The sequence below is a fragment of the Lontra canadensis genome, unplaced genomic scaffold (genome assembly GCF_010015895.1).
Source record: "Lontra canadensis isolate GAN:19392208 unplaced genomic scaffold, GSC_riverotter_1.0 scaffold35, whole genome shotgun sequence".
NCBI lineage: Eukaryota > Metazoa > Chordata > Mammalia > Carnivora > Mustelidae > Lontra > Lontra canadensis.
The window spans coordinates 6,231,073-6,246,456 of NW_022631029.1; the positions used below are offsets into that span (position 1 = coordinate 6,231,073).

The 15,384-nt window shown below is 46.3% G+C and overlaps 1 protein-coding gene across 3 annotated transcripts in view; it reads left to right on the forward strand.

Annotated features, from left to right (window-relative positions):
* KLHL18 (kelch like family member 18) overlaps positions 1-15,384 on the forward strand; it is a 54,138-nt gene that overhangs the window by 25,251 nt on the left and 13,503 nt on the right. For all 3 annotated transcript variants that reach the window (XM_032867893.1, XM_032867891.1, XM_032867892.1), the window contains 3 exons: positions 6,922-7,052; positions 9,253-9,393; positions 14,036-14,234. In XM_032867893.1, coding sequence (XP_032723784.1) covers positions 6,922-7,052; positions 9,253-9,393; positions 14,036-14,234 — 471 coding nt within the window. The remainder of the gene's footprint in view (positions 1-6,921; positions 7,053-9,252; positions 9,394-14,035; positions 14,235-15,384) is intronic.

The following is a 15,384-nucleotide window of genomic DNA, read 5'->3' on the forward strand; positions in this document are numbered from 1 at the left end:
TTGCTACCTGGGCCGAAACCAAGAGTCAGATGCTCAACCAACTGTGCCACCCAGGGGCCCCTGTCCCTTTTTTTAAGTGAACTTTTTACTTTGAGATAATTTATAGATTCACATGTAGTTATTTGAAATAATAGCAGTGAGAGCCTGTGTACCCTTTGCCCAGTTTCCCCCATGGCAATAGCTTACAAAACTGTAGTACAACATCACAACTAGGTATTGATACTGATTTAATCCACCACTCTTACTCAGATTTCCCCAGCTTTACTTTTATTCACTGGTGTATATGTGTGTATTTAATTCTGTATAATTTTTATCATGTGTAGGTTTTTTATTATTTCAAAAATTTCCCAGTTGGCTGAGAACTTGAGCTGGGAGGAGGCGTGTTATTTACTGGATCCCTCTCAAGCTTCACTAGTAAACAGCTCAAGCATAAATCCTTCTCTTTCACATAAAAGGCAAGTTATGTAACTTTAAAATCTTGAGTTCTTCTTCTACAAAACAAAATTCACAGCAGCTACTTAATGTAGAAGGTTGCCATGAGGACTAAAATGAGAAAAGAATGCATAATGGGTACTTAGGAAAAAGGAACTCAATAAATGATCATCTTTTTTGAGTGACTTTTTAAACTGAGATTATAAATGAGAGTATTTGGGTTTTTAAATTTTTTTTATTTTGTTTTAATTTAATTTAATTTATTTATTTGACAGAGATCACAAGTAGGCAGAGAGGCAGGCAGAGAGAGAGAGGAGGAAGCAGGCTCCCTGCTGAACAGAGAACCCGATGCGATGCGGGGCTCGATGCGATGCGGAGCTCCATCCCAGGACCCTGGGAACATGACCCGAGCCGAAGGCAGAGGCTTTAACCCACTGAGCCACCCAAGCGCCCCAGTATTTGTGTTTTTTTCAAACTTTTCACAAAAATGTGATATCCTAGGATTATAGAATTGGTAGGTCCCTTAATAGTTTTGGAACTGGTGAAGGACGTTCCTAAACATTCTTAGATGACAGGTTCTTACTCTTTATAATAAAGTCTGCCCCCCTATCACATCTAGATCTGCCCTCATCCATGTGATGACCCTTCTAGGGTTTGCAGACAGCTACTGTATCCCCCCTCCCCCATTATGTTTTACAAATTAGCTGTCCTTAACCATTCCTCTTAAGATGTAGTTTCCAGACCTTTTCCTACCTTGGTCTCCCTCTTGTAGATAAAGACAAATTTGTTCTTCCCTTTAACAGAATGCAGAATCCAGTTGTAATCTGGCTACCATATCCCAAGATAGGTCTGCCTTCTCTTTATTTTTTATTTTTATATTTTTTAAAGATTTTATTTATTTATTTGACAGACAGAGATCACAAATAGGCAGAGAGGCAGGCAGAGAGAGAGGGGAAGCGGGCTCTCTGCTGCACAGAGAGCCCGATGCAGGGCTCGATCCCAGGACTCTGGAATCATGACATGAGCCGAAGGCAGAGGCTTTAACCCACTGAACCACCCAGGCGCCCCTCTGCCTTCCCTTTAGCTGAGCTTTTTGGGGAAACCAGGTCACCTAGTTTATGCATGTACAGTTTGTTCTTTTGTCTTCTCCTTTCCAGATGAAAAATAAATGCATGACAATTTAATACAACTAATCGAACGCATATTTTAAGCCCTGTGCCATTAAAATGATAGTAAGAGGGAGAGGAGATGTCAGCAAATGATAGATCAATGGAATGTTGAAGCCAGAAAGTCTGAAGTGTGATGAACTTTGAGGGCCAGAGGAACTGAAAGTGCCTGCTGGGGGAGAAATAAAGAAGAAAGAGGACTTTTAATGCAGAGCCCTGGAATAACTCCAAAATTGGAGAAGCAAAATACTGAAAACAGGAAGATTAGTTGAAAGTCTGTGTGAAAAGCAATTAGTTGTCTATAGCTCCTCCCCGACTTTGCCAGGAGACAGGAGTTTTAGTCTTCCATATTGAACCGAGGGCATACCAAGCATAGAAGAGAGGAGATAGACTATGGAGCTAAGGGCTTTAAGGCAAAGTCTAAATAGTGAATGGTAGGACCATCCCCCTCTCTTGCCCAGTTTCCAGAATACCTACAGGCAGGCACTCCCATGCAAGAGATTGGAAGATCTGTCTCTGGTAAGTTTGCCCCAGAGAAAAAGTCCCAAAGATACTGCTTTTAGCAGTCCTCAGTAAAATGGCAGGTTCTTGCTTGATCACCCTGATGTGAAGTCCACAAGTTGATGAGCCTAGCCACCCCCTCAAAAACTTTCAGCTTCTAAAAATATGAACAGATAGCCAAGTGTCACAAGGCATTTAAAGCAAGCCACTAGAATAAAAGACAGAGACTAAAACAAATGGGGAAAAAGAACTCAGAGGAAACAGTAAAAGCAGGGAGAAGGAGAAAAAGATGAAAAAATTTAACTATAATATCTTGACAAAAACAAATGGGAGGGAAAAGGAACTCAGAGGAAAAGGAAACTCAGGAACTCAGGAAACTCAGGAAAAGGAACTCAGAGGAACGTAAAACCAAGTAGGAGGAGGAGAAAAAGAAAAAAAAAATATCTTGAGAGAGGTTAGAGAAAATACAGCATTCATGAAAGAGGAATAAGAGTCTTTCAATAAAAAGTGGGGTGGGACACCTTCAGAAAACAAGAAAAGACCTCTTGGAAATTAAAAATACCATAGCCTTATAAAAAGCTACAACACAGAGATATTGAAAGATAAAGTTGAAGAATCCCAGGAGATAGACCCAATGAAAGAGGTGGGAAATGGGGAACAGGTGAAAAAATGCAAGATTGTTCCAAGAAGCCTAACACCTGACCCATGGAAATTTCAGAAGAGAAAAAATAGACAATAGAGAGGAGGAAATTATCAAAGAAATAAGATGGAAAAGTATTCCCAGAACTAAAATAAAGTCTATAGGTTGAGACAGCACAATGAATGAAAGTTCAGAACTCTGAAGATAAAGAGAAAACACTAGAAGCTTCTAGAGAGAACAGTCACATACTAAGTGTTAGTGTTCAGAACGGCATTAAATTTCTCAAAAGCAACGAAGTAGAAGACAGTGAAGTAATACCTTCAGAATTCTGATAAAAGAAATATCCCCCAACTTAGAATTTTATAGCCAGCTAAACTACCATCCAGGTTGAAGGCTAACAAAGACATTTTCAGACATATTGTGCATATGCCTTATGATTGTGTGATACAGTAAGAATGTGTATTTGGAGGACACCCAGGTGGCTCATACAGGTGAACTCCTGCCTTTACCTCAGGTCGTGATCCCCTGCTCAGCGGGGAGCCTGCTCTCCCTCTGCCTCTGCCCCTACCCTCTGCTTGTACGTGCATGCACCTCTCTCTCTCTCTCGCAAATAAATAAAACCTAAAAAAAAAAAAAAAAAAAAAAAAAACAAAGCACAAAACAGTTCTTTGAGGGGAAAAAAATATGTATTTGGTTTTTTTCCCTGGTTCCTGGCACAGAGCTTCTAAAACCCTTGGAATTTCCTGAGGGTAGGGGTGATAAGAGCATCTTTTATTATAATATTTGGTCTTTGTTCCCAGTTCCTGACACAAGAGCTTCTAAAACCCTTGGAATTTCCTGAATGAGAGGTGTGTCCTTTGTTTTTCAACCACACCTGAGTTTATGCTAATAAGGTGACTCTCTGTGGACCCCTGGAAAGCTTCAGGATAAGGCTGGTTGCCAGAGGGGGCAACCATGTGATTAGAGGGTTGGAACTTCAGTCCCACCCTTTGACCTCTGGGGAGCTTCCAGGTTGGTGAACATAGCCTCGTGTGGGGAGGGTGGCACACCTCAGTTCCACAGAGACAGAAGATCCTGTGCTCAGGACCCTTCTAGACCCCGCCCTATGTAACTCTTCATCTGCCTGTTCTTTTGTATCCTTTGTGATAAACCAGTAACAGTAGGTAAACTATTTTCCCTGAAGTTCATTGAGCCATTTTACCGAATTATCACACCTGAGGAGGGAGTTGTGGGGAACACTCTTATCCCCACCCCTACCCCGACTTTATAGCCGATTGTTTGATAGTACAAGTGGCTCAGGCTTGCAGTTGGTGTCTGAAGCAGGGGCAGTCTTGTGGGACTGAGCCCTTAACCTGCACTAACTCCAAGTAGTTCATGCCAGATTCGAATTATAAGGATACCAGTTGGTGTCTGGAGAGTTGGAAAATTGGTTTTTGTGTGTCAGAGTGCTGTGAGTAAAAACAGTTTGTAGGATACCTTTTCTTAGGCAGCTCTGCTAGAAGATGCTTTTCATCAGAACAGGGAATAAATCAAGAAGAGGACTCAATGGGCTTCAGGAAATGGGTTCCAGTGTAGGTGAGGTGAAAGGGATTCCTATAAGGACAGAGTTCTGGTAGGGATGCCTCCGGGACAAAAAGGAACATACTGCTAGGGTACCCGATTGAACGTATTAAAAGGAGTTCTATACTTCATTTTTATCTCCAGGGGAAAAAATTATACAAGAAAAGAAATGTAATCATAGCATACATCATGGCTTGGCTCCAAATAATATTCACATAGACCTAATAATGCAACCCTTAATTTAACCAAATGCGGACATAATTATATTGGAAAGACAGAGGGAGTAAGTGGAGTTTTATGTGAAGAGAATGTTGGAACAAAATCCTGATCTTCCATCACAGAAATTAAGTAGCTAATATAATAGTTATCTTTTGCTGTCTAACCAAAAATTACTCCAAAACTTAGTGACTTAAAATAATAAATATTTATTATCTCACAGCTTCGGATTTCAGAAGTAGCTTGCAGTCCGAGTGCCACGTTGGGCTACATTCATCTGAAGGCTTGACTGGAGCTGGAGGGGCCTCTTCTAGGCTCACTCACATAGCGGTAGGAAGAAGCTTCAGTTCCTTTTCACACGGCTTTCCTTAGGTTATGTTGTTATCTGGCTCCCCCAAGAGTGAGTGATCTGGGAGAGACGGTAAAAGGAATGTGCAGTGCCTGTGTATTTATTTACTTATTTTAAAGATTTTATTTACTTATTTGAATGAGATTGAGACAGAGACCAAGAGAGAATGAACAGAGGAAAGAAGCAGAGGGAGAAGCAGGCTTCCCACTGATGAGGGAGCCTGATGTGGGACTCAGTCTCAGGACCCTGGGATCATGACCTGAGCCGAAGGCAGATGCTAAACCGACTGAGCCACCCAGGCGCCCCATGCAGTGCTTTTTATGACCCAGCCACGAATGTAACATGCATTCAAGTGACCATCACTTCTGTGTATTCTGTCGGCCTCACCGACCAACCCCGAGACAGTGTGAGAGGGGATCGCCCAGTGGGGTGAGGGCTAGGAGGCAGGGAATATTCGGGGCTCTTTGGAGACGTGCTACCACAAGTAGTAACTAGAAAGGAAAATTCAAGAACTACTATTCTAGGTACATTGCTTAGAAAGGTGGGGATGGGGATGCACGTGTGCCTCAGTCGATTAAGCCTCCAGCTCTTGATTTTGGCTGAAGTCATGATCTCAGAGTCATGGGATGAAACTCCGCCCACCGCAGGGGGTCAGCTTGAGGATTCTCTCCCTCTGCCCCTTCGCCTTCCTCCCCCTGCTTACTCATGCTCACTCTCTCTCTCAAAGAAATAAATAAATCTTATTTAAAAAGAAAAAAAAGGAAAGAAAGAAAGGTGGAGATATATACCAGAAGAAAGAGGTGGCCCCTGAGAGCAGGAATCAGGGAACCTGCTGGTTTTAGAAACTTTGTAGAACAACTTTAAGAAATAGTTCTGTGTTTTACTGTGATTTTTTTTTTTAATTATGAAAACCTCCAAAGCACACAGCCATTTCATGTCCCCAACACCAGCAGACGAGCCACACATGGATTTTGTGAGGAGCTCATCAAATCTGAGTCAGTCTTCATCGATCCTTTGGTATTTGAAAGATTATGTGATCTTGAAGGACAGCTTACAGATAATAAACGGAAAGCGATGAAAAAGAGACCTTAGTGATAGGACCTGAACTAGAATCCTTGAGTAAATGTGACCGAGAAGAGCTGATATCAGGTAGTGAGATGCTCTGGCATTTTACTAATGTGGAATCTTGGGGGTGGAGGGAGACTGTTTTGTTCTTTCTGAAGACTAGAAAGTTCTTAAGTGGAAATGTTTACGTGGCTGGAAGCTATAAATGGCAAAGCTTGTTAAAGGGACTATCCTTTTGGCAGATAGTTGGAAAGCACATTATGGGACTCCCCAGGCTAAGGATGTGTTTGTTGGGAGGGTTCGATACAAGTTGGAGGGAATCTGCCTCTGTTCCCACGTGACCTGAGACCTGTGGACTGTGCGTGTGCAGGGCACCAGTAGTACACAGTACCAGTCATTTGAGCTGCTTGCTGCTGGGGCCATTTTCCTAAGAGGAACTCTGGCCTTCTTGTAGCAGCCCGCAGCCCAGTTGTTGCCCCCGGGCCCCCCAACACTTGTGCCCACCATGCCCGCTCTGTCCTTCAGTGCCCCTATTCAAGTCTGGTCTTGTTTCTTCTTATTTCTTCCTGTCACTGTGTATTTACTCTTCTGGAGGAGCCTACTGTCAGGAGTTCCCGGGTTCTTGGACAGTTTGTCTCCTCCATCTGCCTTTAATAAAACTGGGATCAGGATCATATGTTAGAGATGTCAGGTCTCTGAGTTGGTGGGGAGTCAGGAGCAGGGCAGTGAGACTGCATATAAGTAAAAACTAGCACTGAAGCATTTGGACTTCCTTTTTTTTTTTTTTTTTAACCATTTTAATGCCCATGAAACTGTGTTGTTTGCATTCTTCCCCTGCCACCGAGTATGTGGAACTGATCAGCTCAGCTGTCATGTACTGGGATGCCTCCGGTGCCATTGCGACAGGCAGGGGCTTAAGCGGGGGAAGGGGCCGATCGGGTTTTGTATTTGCAATACTCAATATCTCTCTTTGTATTTCCCTTTGCCCACAGATTGGAGACCACAAATTCAGTGCCCACCGGATTGTCTTAGCAGCCTCTATCCCGTACTTCCACGCTATGTTTACAAATGACATGATGGAGTGCAAGCAGGATGAGATTGTAATGCAAGGAATGGACCCCAGGTACTCAACTTCTCCACTGGGTCTCTCGGTCTTCAGGTTCCCAGGCGCAGCTTCAGGCCCATGCATGGTGCCATTGGCGGGCCCATGGCGGGACATAGCACTGTTAGAGCGACACGTTTAATAGGAGCTAACACCAAGATATTTTTTTATAACGAGGACTGGGTACAAAGGTGGTGAAACGTTATCCTTTGCCCTTTTCTGTGCTAACCGTTCTAGCTGACGAAATAGTTTTCCAAATGAGGGTCTTGATTCTGTATTCTCCCCAGCCGTCTCGTACAGTGTTGGCCATTAGAACTTCCAGCACTGATGGGAATGTTGTATTTTTACTCTCCAGAATGGTGACCACTATATGTAGCTATATGTAGCTACTGAGCACTTGAATTTTAACTAGTGGAGTTAAATAAATGAATTCTACATTTTACTTAATTATAATTAACTTTAGCTTAATTTGAAATTGCCAGGTATGGCTTGTAGCTGCTATATGGGACAACACAGATTCAGAAAATGGCAAAATTGTGGTTATTGAATGGTTGAGAAAATTGAAGCCCAAAGAGGGCAAGCCCAAAAGTTATCCCGTCTAAATGCCTTTCAGTGTCCAAGACAGCCCTCCCTAGCAGGCAGTTCTAGGCCCCAAATGTCAGTGCTGCAAGGCTGAGGTAGTCTGCCCTAGATGAACTTTAGGGGCAGGAGGCAATACCATAACTGCTGAAATCATGTCATTCAGGCACTTATTTAACGTTGTCCTGACATTATAACCTAGGCTGTATCCAAGGGTCTGCTGTACACCTATTTATGTGCCTGGCACTGTTCGGAGGTCTGGGAATGCAGTAGCCGATGAGACACCCAGGGTGACTCAGGGCAATGACATCCTTGTTGGAGGAGAAACAATAAAGCAATGATTCTGTGACGTCAGCCAGTAACCTGTCATTTGTTTGCTGCCTTCTTAATCTCACCGTGGTGGGAACTAGGGGGGAAGGAGCCAGGAAACTGTAGTAACCTCTGGATGACTGCAGTGATCTGCCCCAGCACGTGGAGAGGTTTTATATCCCCACTGCAAGGCAGAAATCTCAGGCCAGCTACTTCTAAGCAAAGACACAGAAGGAGGTCTGTAAGGACACTCGTGCACTCTCTTCTCTGAGGTCTGTGTCTGAAGGAGCTGTGCTCATCGTCTATGTACAGTCCAAGGGCTTCATTTTTCAGAGGTAGACCGAGCACCTGTCATATGTGCGGCTATAAGCACTGAGCTATAGCACGGAGAAAACAGTGCCTCTAAGTGTGCCTCTTGTCCTGGGGATCGGGCCATAACCATAACCGCACATGTGCATGATAGGGCTGGCAAATGAGACCAGGGCGAGAAAAGTACAGTGAATGATGGTGGGGGTCTGTGCTATTCCAGGGTGATCAGGGAAGGCCTCTGTGATGAGGTGACATTTGAGCCGAGACCTTTATTAAAGTGAGGGAGTGAGCCATCTGGTGAAAGAGCCCTCCAGACGGAGCAGACAGTACAGAGACCCTGCGGTGAGAATGTATTCGGCATGTTGGGATAGAGTGAGGGCTAGGAGTGGAAGGCATTGAGGTCAGAGCCGGAGAGGGGCCAGACCACATACAGCCCTGAGACGGAACTGGGAATTCTTTCCCAGTGGGAATTGAAAGGCAGAAAAATTTGTCGGCCTCTCATTCTGGAAATGTATCCCAAAGAAATAATAAAAACACTATTTATGACGGCAGTAAGAAGTTACTAGCTATGAGGTCTACCAGTAAAGGAAATAAATTACGGCGTGTTTACATGTTGAAATACTGTATAGCAGCCACTAAAAATGATAAATGTGAAGACAGTGTAGCAGCATGGGAAAGGAGTCAATAAGTATTATGTGATTATATTCGAACCATTTGTGCATGCAGGCAAATAGGCAACTGAAAATGAACCCAAGAAAGTAACCACCGTTGACTCATTCAGTAGTGAGATTGTGGGTACTTGCTTTCTCATTTTAGAATTTTCTGTAATAAGATTATTTGGCCCATGAAGACAGCTTAAGAAGTAGAATGAGTCTTCAGCTCTGGGGAGGTCATTATTCCTGTCAGATTCTCGAAGGGCCTGGGCTCAATGGATGTTAGAGTGGGGCCCACACATTCCCCAGGTAGGCGTGTCAGCTCTGCGAGGGCCAGAGTCTCTGAAGCGGCTCTTTCCTACTTTCTCTAGTGCCCTGGAGGCTCTGATCAACTTCGCCTACAACGGCCACCTTGCTATTGACCAGCAGAACGTGCAGTCTTTGCTGATGGGCGCAAGCTTCCTGCAGCTGCAGAGCATCAAGGACGCCTGCTGCACATTCCTCCGAGAACGGTGAGGCCCTGGACCCGGCCCACGGCGGGGAGCGCACCCGGGTCAGTCCTGGAAGCCCCTGCCAACCCTCTCCTTGAGGGAGTGAGCCTGCGAGCTGACTCTTCAGATCGCAGCTGAGCAGTGCCCGGTTCTTTGGGGTGAACCTTTGAGGAACATATTTATGGACCCCTGCCTCTGCCCTCTCCTGGCCTGACATGTACCTCTTCTTCTGGTCCTCCAGTCTGACCAGCTGCGGACTTAGCTGACTGTTCTTACCAAACCGACGGATTCCGTGCTGCTCACTCTTCCATAGCCCATCTCCTTCTTTGTGTGGATCCTTTCCCCTCCTTGAATATCTTGACTTCTTTTTCCTTCAGCTCTTTAGGGGGCCACCCAAATTTCACCTTCTGGAACTCTATGTCCCCCTAAGTCTTCTTGGAAGCAGTCACTATGTGCTCTCTTAGGGTAAGGACCATGGAGTATATCCCTACCTAGGTGCAGCATTCAGCAATGCCCCTTTGATGACTGAGCTGATAAGAAAGCTCTTTTTCCCCCTGAAGAGGGGGAGCTCTTAGCCATAAGGTCAAAGCTGCCCCTTAACCACTAGAGACTTGGGGGTGCAGGGTAGTGCTGGGCTTCACACAGTCTCTGTCTGTGGTGCTCTCTGAGGCCCGGCCTCCACCTGAGCTACTATGATCACCAGGTCCCTGGCCTGAAGACCAGCATTTTTCTTGTCTCAGATCTGCCCTCCTGAACCTCATTTCCTCTTAGAGCTGATGTCTCCCTCTCCCGGTCCGGCTCCTCCAATCCAGCTCCCTCATCAGCTCTGTGGACCCCACCTGCTGTCCCTATCTTGCCCCCGTGGTGCTCATGGACATCACAGAGCACTGCTGTGTGTGCAGCTAGTCTTAATAACCATGGGTATGATGCTTAGCACACGGGGCAGTCTCTGCTGGGTGCAGGGTGAGTGGTTTCATCGTGAGATAGGTGGTCCTGTTTCAGGTTTTATAGATGAGACCACATAAAGACAGCATAGCCCCAGAGCCTGGCTTGACCCTGTGCTGGGATGGCTTCTGGGTCAGGCTGGAGGATGCATGTGGGGGTATGAGGCACCCTGGCTCTCCTACTCACTCGTGAGCTGCTTAAGGATGTAGACCAGTCTTGGTTTATCTCTCTGTCCCCACAGAGCTCAGAATGATTAAGTAGGCATTCTGGAAAGGATGAAGTTGGCCACTCTCACAAGGGGACAACAGCTCCACCTAGGGGCTTTCGAGGTCATCACTCAACACTGGACCCAGCTTTTGTTACAAAGCAGTGTCAACCAAAACGTGCTTAGAAAAGTGATTTTTAGACCAGTGGAGTTTTTACATGCATCAGTGACATTTTAGGAAGACGCACTTAAGCACAAAAGCCTGACATTATGAGTCTGTCCTTGACATTTTCCCATTCAGTCCTGCGAGATCCCTTCTGAAGCCTCACTTCACACCTTATTCCTGTCTTCATTCCTTCCCACAGGCACAAGAGACTTGACCTGCTTTCTGTTTTCCTTCCAGTAGTTATCATCACTGCCTCTGTTCCTTGGGGTGGTTCTCCCTGAGCCCGGCTGCAGAGTGTGTTAGGGGCCCCCCCACCTGTCCCCATCCCGTGTGCGCATATTCAAAGATAAGCATGTGGGCCCTTCATCGTCAAGCTGTGATTACTAATGACTTGAGAGAAACCGTTCTGAGCAATAGTGGGAAAGACAGGATTTCCCAGAGCACAGAGAAGCTATAAAGCTATCAGAGTTTTCCATGAGGTTGGAGTTGATTTTTTTTTTTTTTCTTGTGGCCCCTTTCCAAGTGTTCAGATGTATGGGCCTCCTTGTTTTTAGGTGAGCACTGGAGCTGTGTATTCCCCAAAACTCTTCTCTCGGAATTGAATCAGAACCTCAGATGCATCAGTGAACCAAGCCAGTAACTTACTTAATTCAGGTCACTGTTTCCTGCCTCTGATAAAGCATTACCTCTTACTGGTGACAAAGTCAAGCTGTGCTGCAAGGAAGGTGGTTGCTGGTTGTGAGGTGGCTAATGAAAGATGTGGGTCTGTCTCCACCCTTGGGGTTCATTTTCCCTCTTCTCTTCCTCCTGCTCCTGAATGGGGTCCTCTCCTACATGGCAGCTCTCCCTCCTCCTTCCCCACCAGCTGCCTCACAAGCAGGCTTCTCACATCTCATCGACATGAAAGCCCAGTTCAGTTGAAGGTGTGTTTTGCTCTCCTTATTAGGCCAAGCCAGTCAGGGGGCCAAAGGCGAGGTACAGGAGTCCTAACCTAAGAGGGAGCAGATGGAGACATGCACCAAGCAGCTACTTGGCCATCTTTCCCCACGGCTCTGGGCTCTATCCAGTTCCCAGTCCATAGCACTGAAGCCTCCTCTTGAGCTGATGTTGCTGTGGTTGGGGTCAGCGAAGCACGTGGTGTAGAGGCCCAGGGAAGGTGGAGACTCGCATCGGCCATATGTGTGTAAAGGCCTTTAAACAAGTCTCATTCAGTCCCTGTAAGTGCTCCAGGAGAAAGGTGGTATTTGATGACTGAGCTGACCTTCTGACCTTGAGCCCTGTGTTCCTCACTGGCTCTGCGGTCTTGCCTAGGTGTTAGTCAGTGCTCACGCTTCCTGGCCTTTGTGGAAATGCACACAGATTTCCAAAGCACTGGACCAAACCAGTTCAGGCTGGAAGGGAAGCAACAGCTTGTGGAATTTAGATTATCCCAAAGGCAGGCTCCTGAGGGATTCTGCCCTTCAGAGACTCTGCAGCTGGGGGACAGTGGTGACTGTTGACTAGTGAATATATCTCTGCCGGTTACTTTAAGCAGTGTGGCGGGGTGAGGCGCCTGGGTGGCTCAGTCAGTTAAGTGACTGCCTTCAGGCTCTGGTCATGATCTTGATGTCCTGGGATCAAGCCCCACATCAGGTTCTCTGCTGGGTGGGAAGTCTGCTTCTCCCTCTCCCTGCCACTCCCCCTGCTTGTGCTAGCATGCTCTCTCTCTCTCTCTGTCAAATAAATAAAATCTTTAAAAGTAAATAAACAAACAAACAACATGGCAGGGAAGGAAAGCAAGCAGTCTAATAAAGAAAACCTGGGCACCTTCCATCCGATAAACACCCTCTCCCTCCACAGATTATCAGTCACAAAGTCAAAACAAGAAAACCCCATCCTCAGGGTCTCCTGCTGTCACCAAGATTTCAGAACCAATTTGGGTGCATTTGAGATTTTGTCAGATGCAACAGCAGTAAGAAAAACAACCACGATAAAAAATTAAGACAGTAGCTGACTTTACCCCAGGCACCATGCTGAGTGCTTTTGCCACATTCTTGCTTAAGCATGTCCACAGGTGTGGGAGCTGGCTAGCTATTGTCCTTACCTTTTTCCAGGTGAGGCTGTTACGGACACTTGAGGAGCCCTCCGTGTCACCTGGTGGGATGCAGGGCCCGAATGTACCCAGACGGCCCCAGCGAGGGCAGGTCTGCCTCCAAGTCGTGGGAACGGATACGGGGTTCACTCCGCACCACCGCTTGCTTGGAAAGGGCTGGGAGCACATTCTTAGTTTCTCTGAGCCTCAGTTTTCCATCGAAAAATGGAAATAATGATTGCTCTGTAGCGCTGTTGAAAAGATTCTGGCTGGAGAAGTACTGGGTGCACTGATGGTGCTGAGTGAGCGGTAGCTGCCGCTGTCGTTCCTGGGTGTCCTGTTAGACCCGCAGAGTTTCTTGCCGTTGACAGAAGATGGAATGTAAGGATTCTGATGTTAGAGAAGTCATCTCTCTGCATGGTTTAATCTCTTATTCTAGGGGTACAGAGGTGTCTCAGTAGGTTAAGTGGCTGCCTTCAGCTCAGGTCATGATCCCAGAGTCCTGGGATCGAGCCCCATATCAGGCTCCCTGCTCAGCGGAGAGGCTGCTTCTCCTCTCCCTCTGTCTGCCGCTCTGCCTGCTTGTGCTCGCTCTCTCTGTTTCTGTCAAATAAATAAAGAAAATCTTCAAAAATTAAAAAAAAAAAACAATAAACTATCATTCTACAACTTCAGTGCCCTCCTGGGGAACAGGTTGGTGTTCAGCCAAGAGTATCAGTGGCCGGGGCGCCTGGGTGGCTCAGTTGGTTAAGTGTCTGCCTTCGGCTCAGGTCATGATCTCGGGATCCTGGGATCGAGCCCCGCATCGGGCTCCCTGCTTGGCGGGTGTCTGCTTCTCCCTCTCCTCCCCACTCATGCTCTCTCTCACCATCTCTGTCTGTCTCTCTCTTTCAAATAAATAAATAAGATCTTAAAAAAAAAAGAAGAAGAAGAATGTCAATGGCCTAAGGGAAAGCAAACAGGTTTTCTAATTGGTGTTCTTCTACTGTCTTCATAGCTGCTTCCCAGGACTTCCCAGAGAGCTCATCCCACCTATATGCACTGAGCACGAGGTCCAAGAGGCAGGGACTGTGAGGATAAAACTGTCTTCATTGTAAACCTTCACAATTGAGTCCCTGAGCAGTGCACCTGGGATCGTGTAGGGAGTTTGCGGCCAACCTGACAGCAAAGCTGGGTTTTCTGCATTCTCTAGCTCTCCCCAGAACCAACCTGAGAATGATCGAAGATGCCATTCTTCCTCTAACTTTTTTCTCTTCCTCTTTTCTTATGGCAAAAGTCTTCACCCCAAAAATTGCCTGGGCGTCCGCCAGTTTGCCGAGACCATGATGTGCGCTGTGCTGTATGACGCAGCCAACAGCTTCATCCACCAGCACTTCGTGGAGGTGTCCATGTCGGAAGAATTCCTGGCCCTGCCCTTGGAAGATGTGCTTGAGCTGGTGTCTCGGGACGAGCTGAACGTGAAGTCAGAGGAGCAGGTGTGTAGAGCGTGGTAGCAGTGTGCAGGGCATGTGGGGGCTGCTGCTCTGATCTTTGTTTTTTCATGAAGACCGTAATGCATGTGCGGCTTGTTTATTATGGGTTTATTTCATTATACTGTGTTCGTGTTTCATGAGAACTTTATATCCATTTTGGTGTCTAACATTCAGTGGATTTTTTTTTTAAAGATCTTATTTATTTATTTGAGTGAGAGAGAGAGAGGGAGAGGATGAGCAAGGGGAGTGGGAGAAGGAGAAGCAGACTCAGTGCTGAGCAGGGAGCCCGATGTGGGGCTCAGTCCCGGGACTCTGGGATCATGACCTGAGCTAAAAGCAGATGCCTAACTGATTGAGCCACCCAGGCGCCCCTCAGTGGATTTTATCAACATCGCACCCCTTATTCTTAGAAGTTCCAGTGATTTCCCATATTTACTATTAAAAGTAATGCTGCCACTGGAAATTAGCATAGATAACTCTTTAAAAGAGTCTTCTTCTAAAGGGGAGCAGAGCACTGGGGCAATCACTGGGGAGGAATATGAAGTTGGAAGGGATTGGTTTGTTTTTTAAGGTGGGAGAAATGGCAGTATATTTGACTACTGGTGGGAATTTTCCAGAAGAGAGGGAAGAGTCGGTGATGCAGGAGGAAAGGGAGAATGGCTGCTGGCGTGACATCCTGGAGGAAGCAAGAGGAGGCTGAGTCGAGGGCTTAAGGGGTGTCCCTGCTGGGAGCACCAGCCACTTCCGTCCACCCCCGCGGAAGGGAGAACCTCCACAGCCAGGGGCACAGGGAGAAGCTGGCAAAGTCTGCTGACATTCTCTTCTCTGCGTTTCTATTTTCTTAGCTGGGAATAAGGATCGGGAGGAGGGTGAGAAATGTGAGGAGAGATGAAAAGGCATGAGCCAGCCCTCTGGGAGCAGGAGAGGAAATAGATGACACCAGGGAAAGGAAGAGGGGCTTGGTGGGAAGTAGGGCCTGATGAGATTAGCGGCCACAAAGTTAGAATGGACCCACCAGGGGGTGCCTGGCTGGCTCTTGATCTGGAGTTGTGAGTCTGAGCTCGATGTTGGACATAGAGATTACTAAAAAGAATAGATAAACTTTAAAAAATAAATAAATAAAAAGAAAAGGAAAGGACCAGCCAGCTCCTGC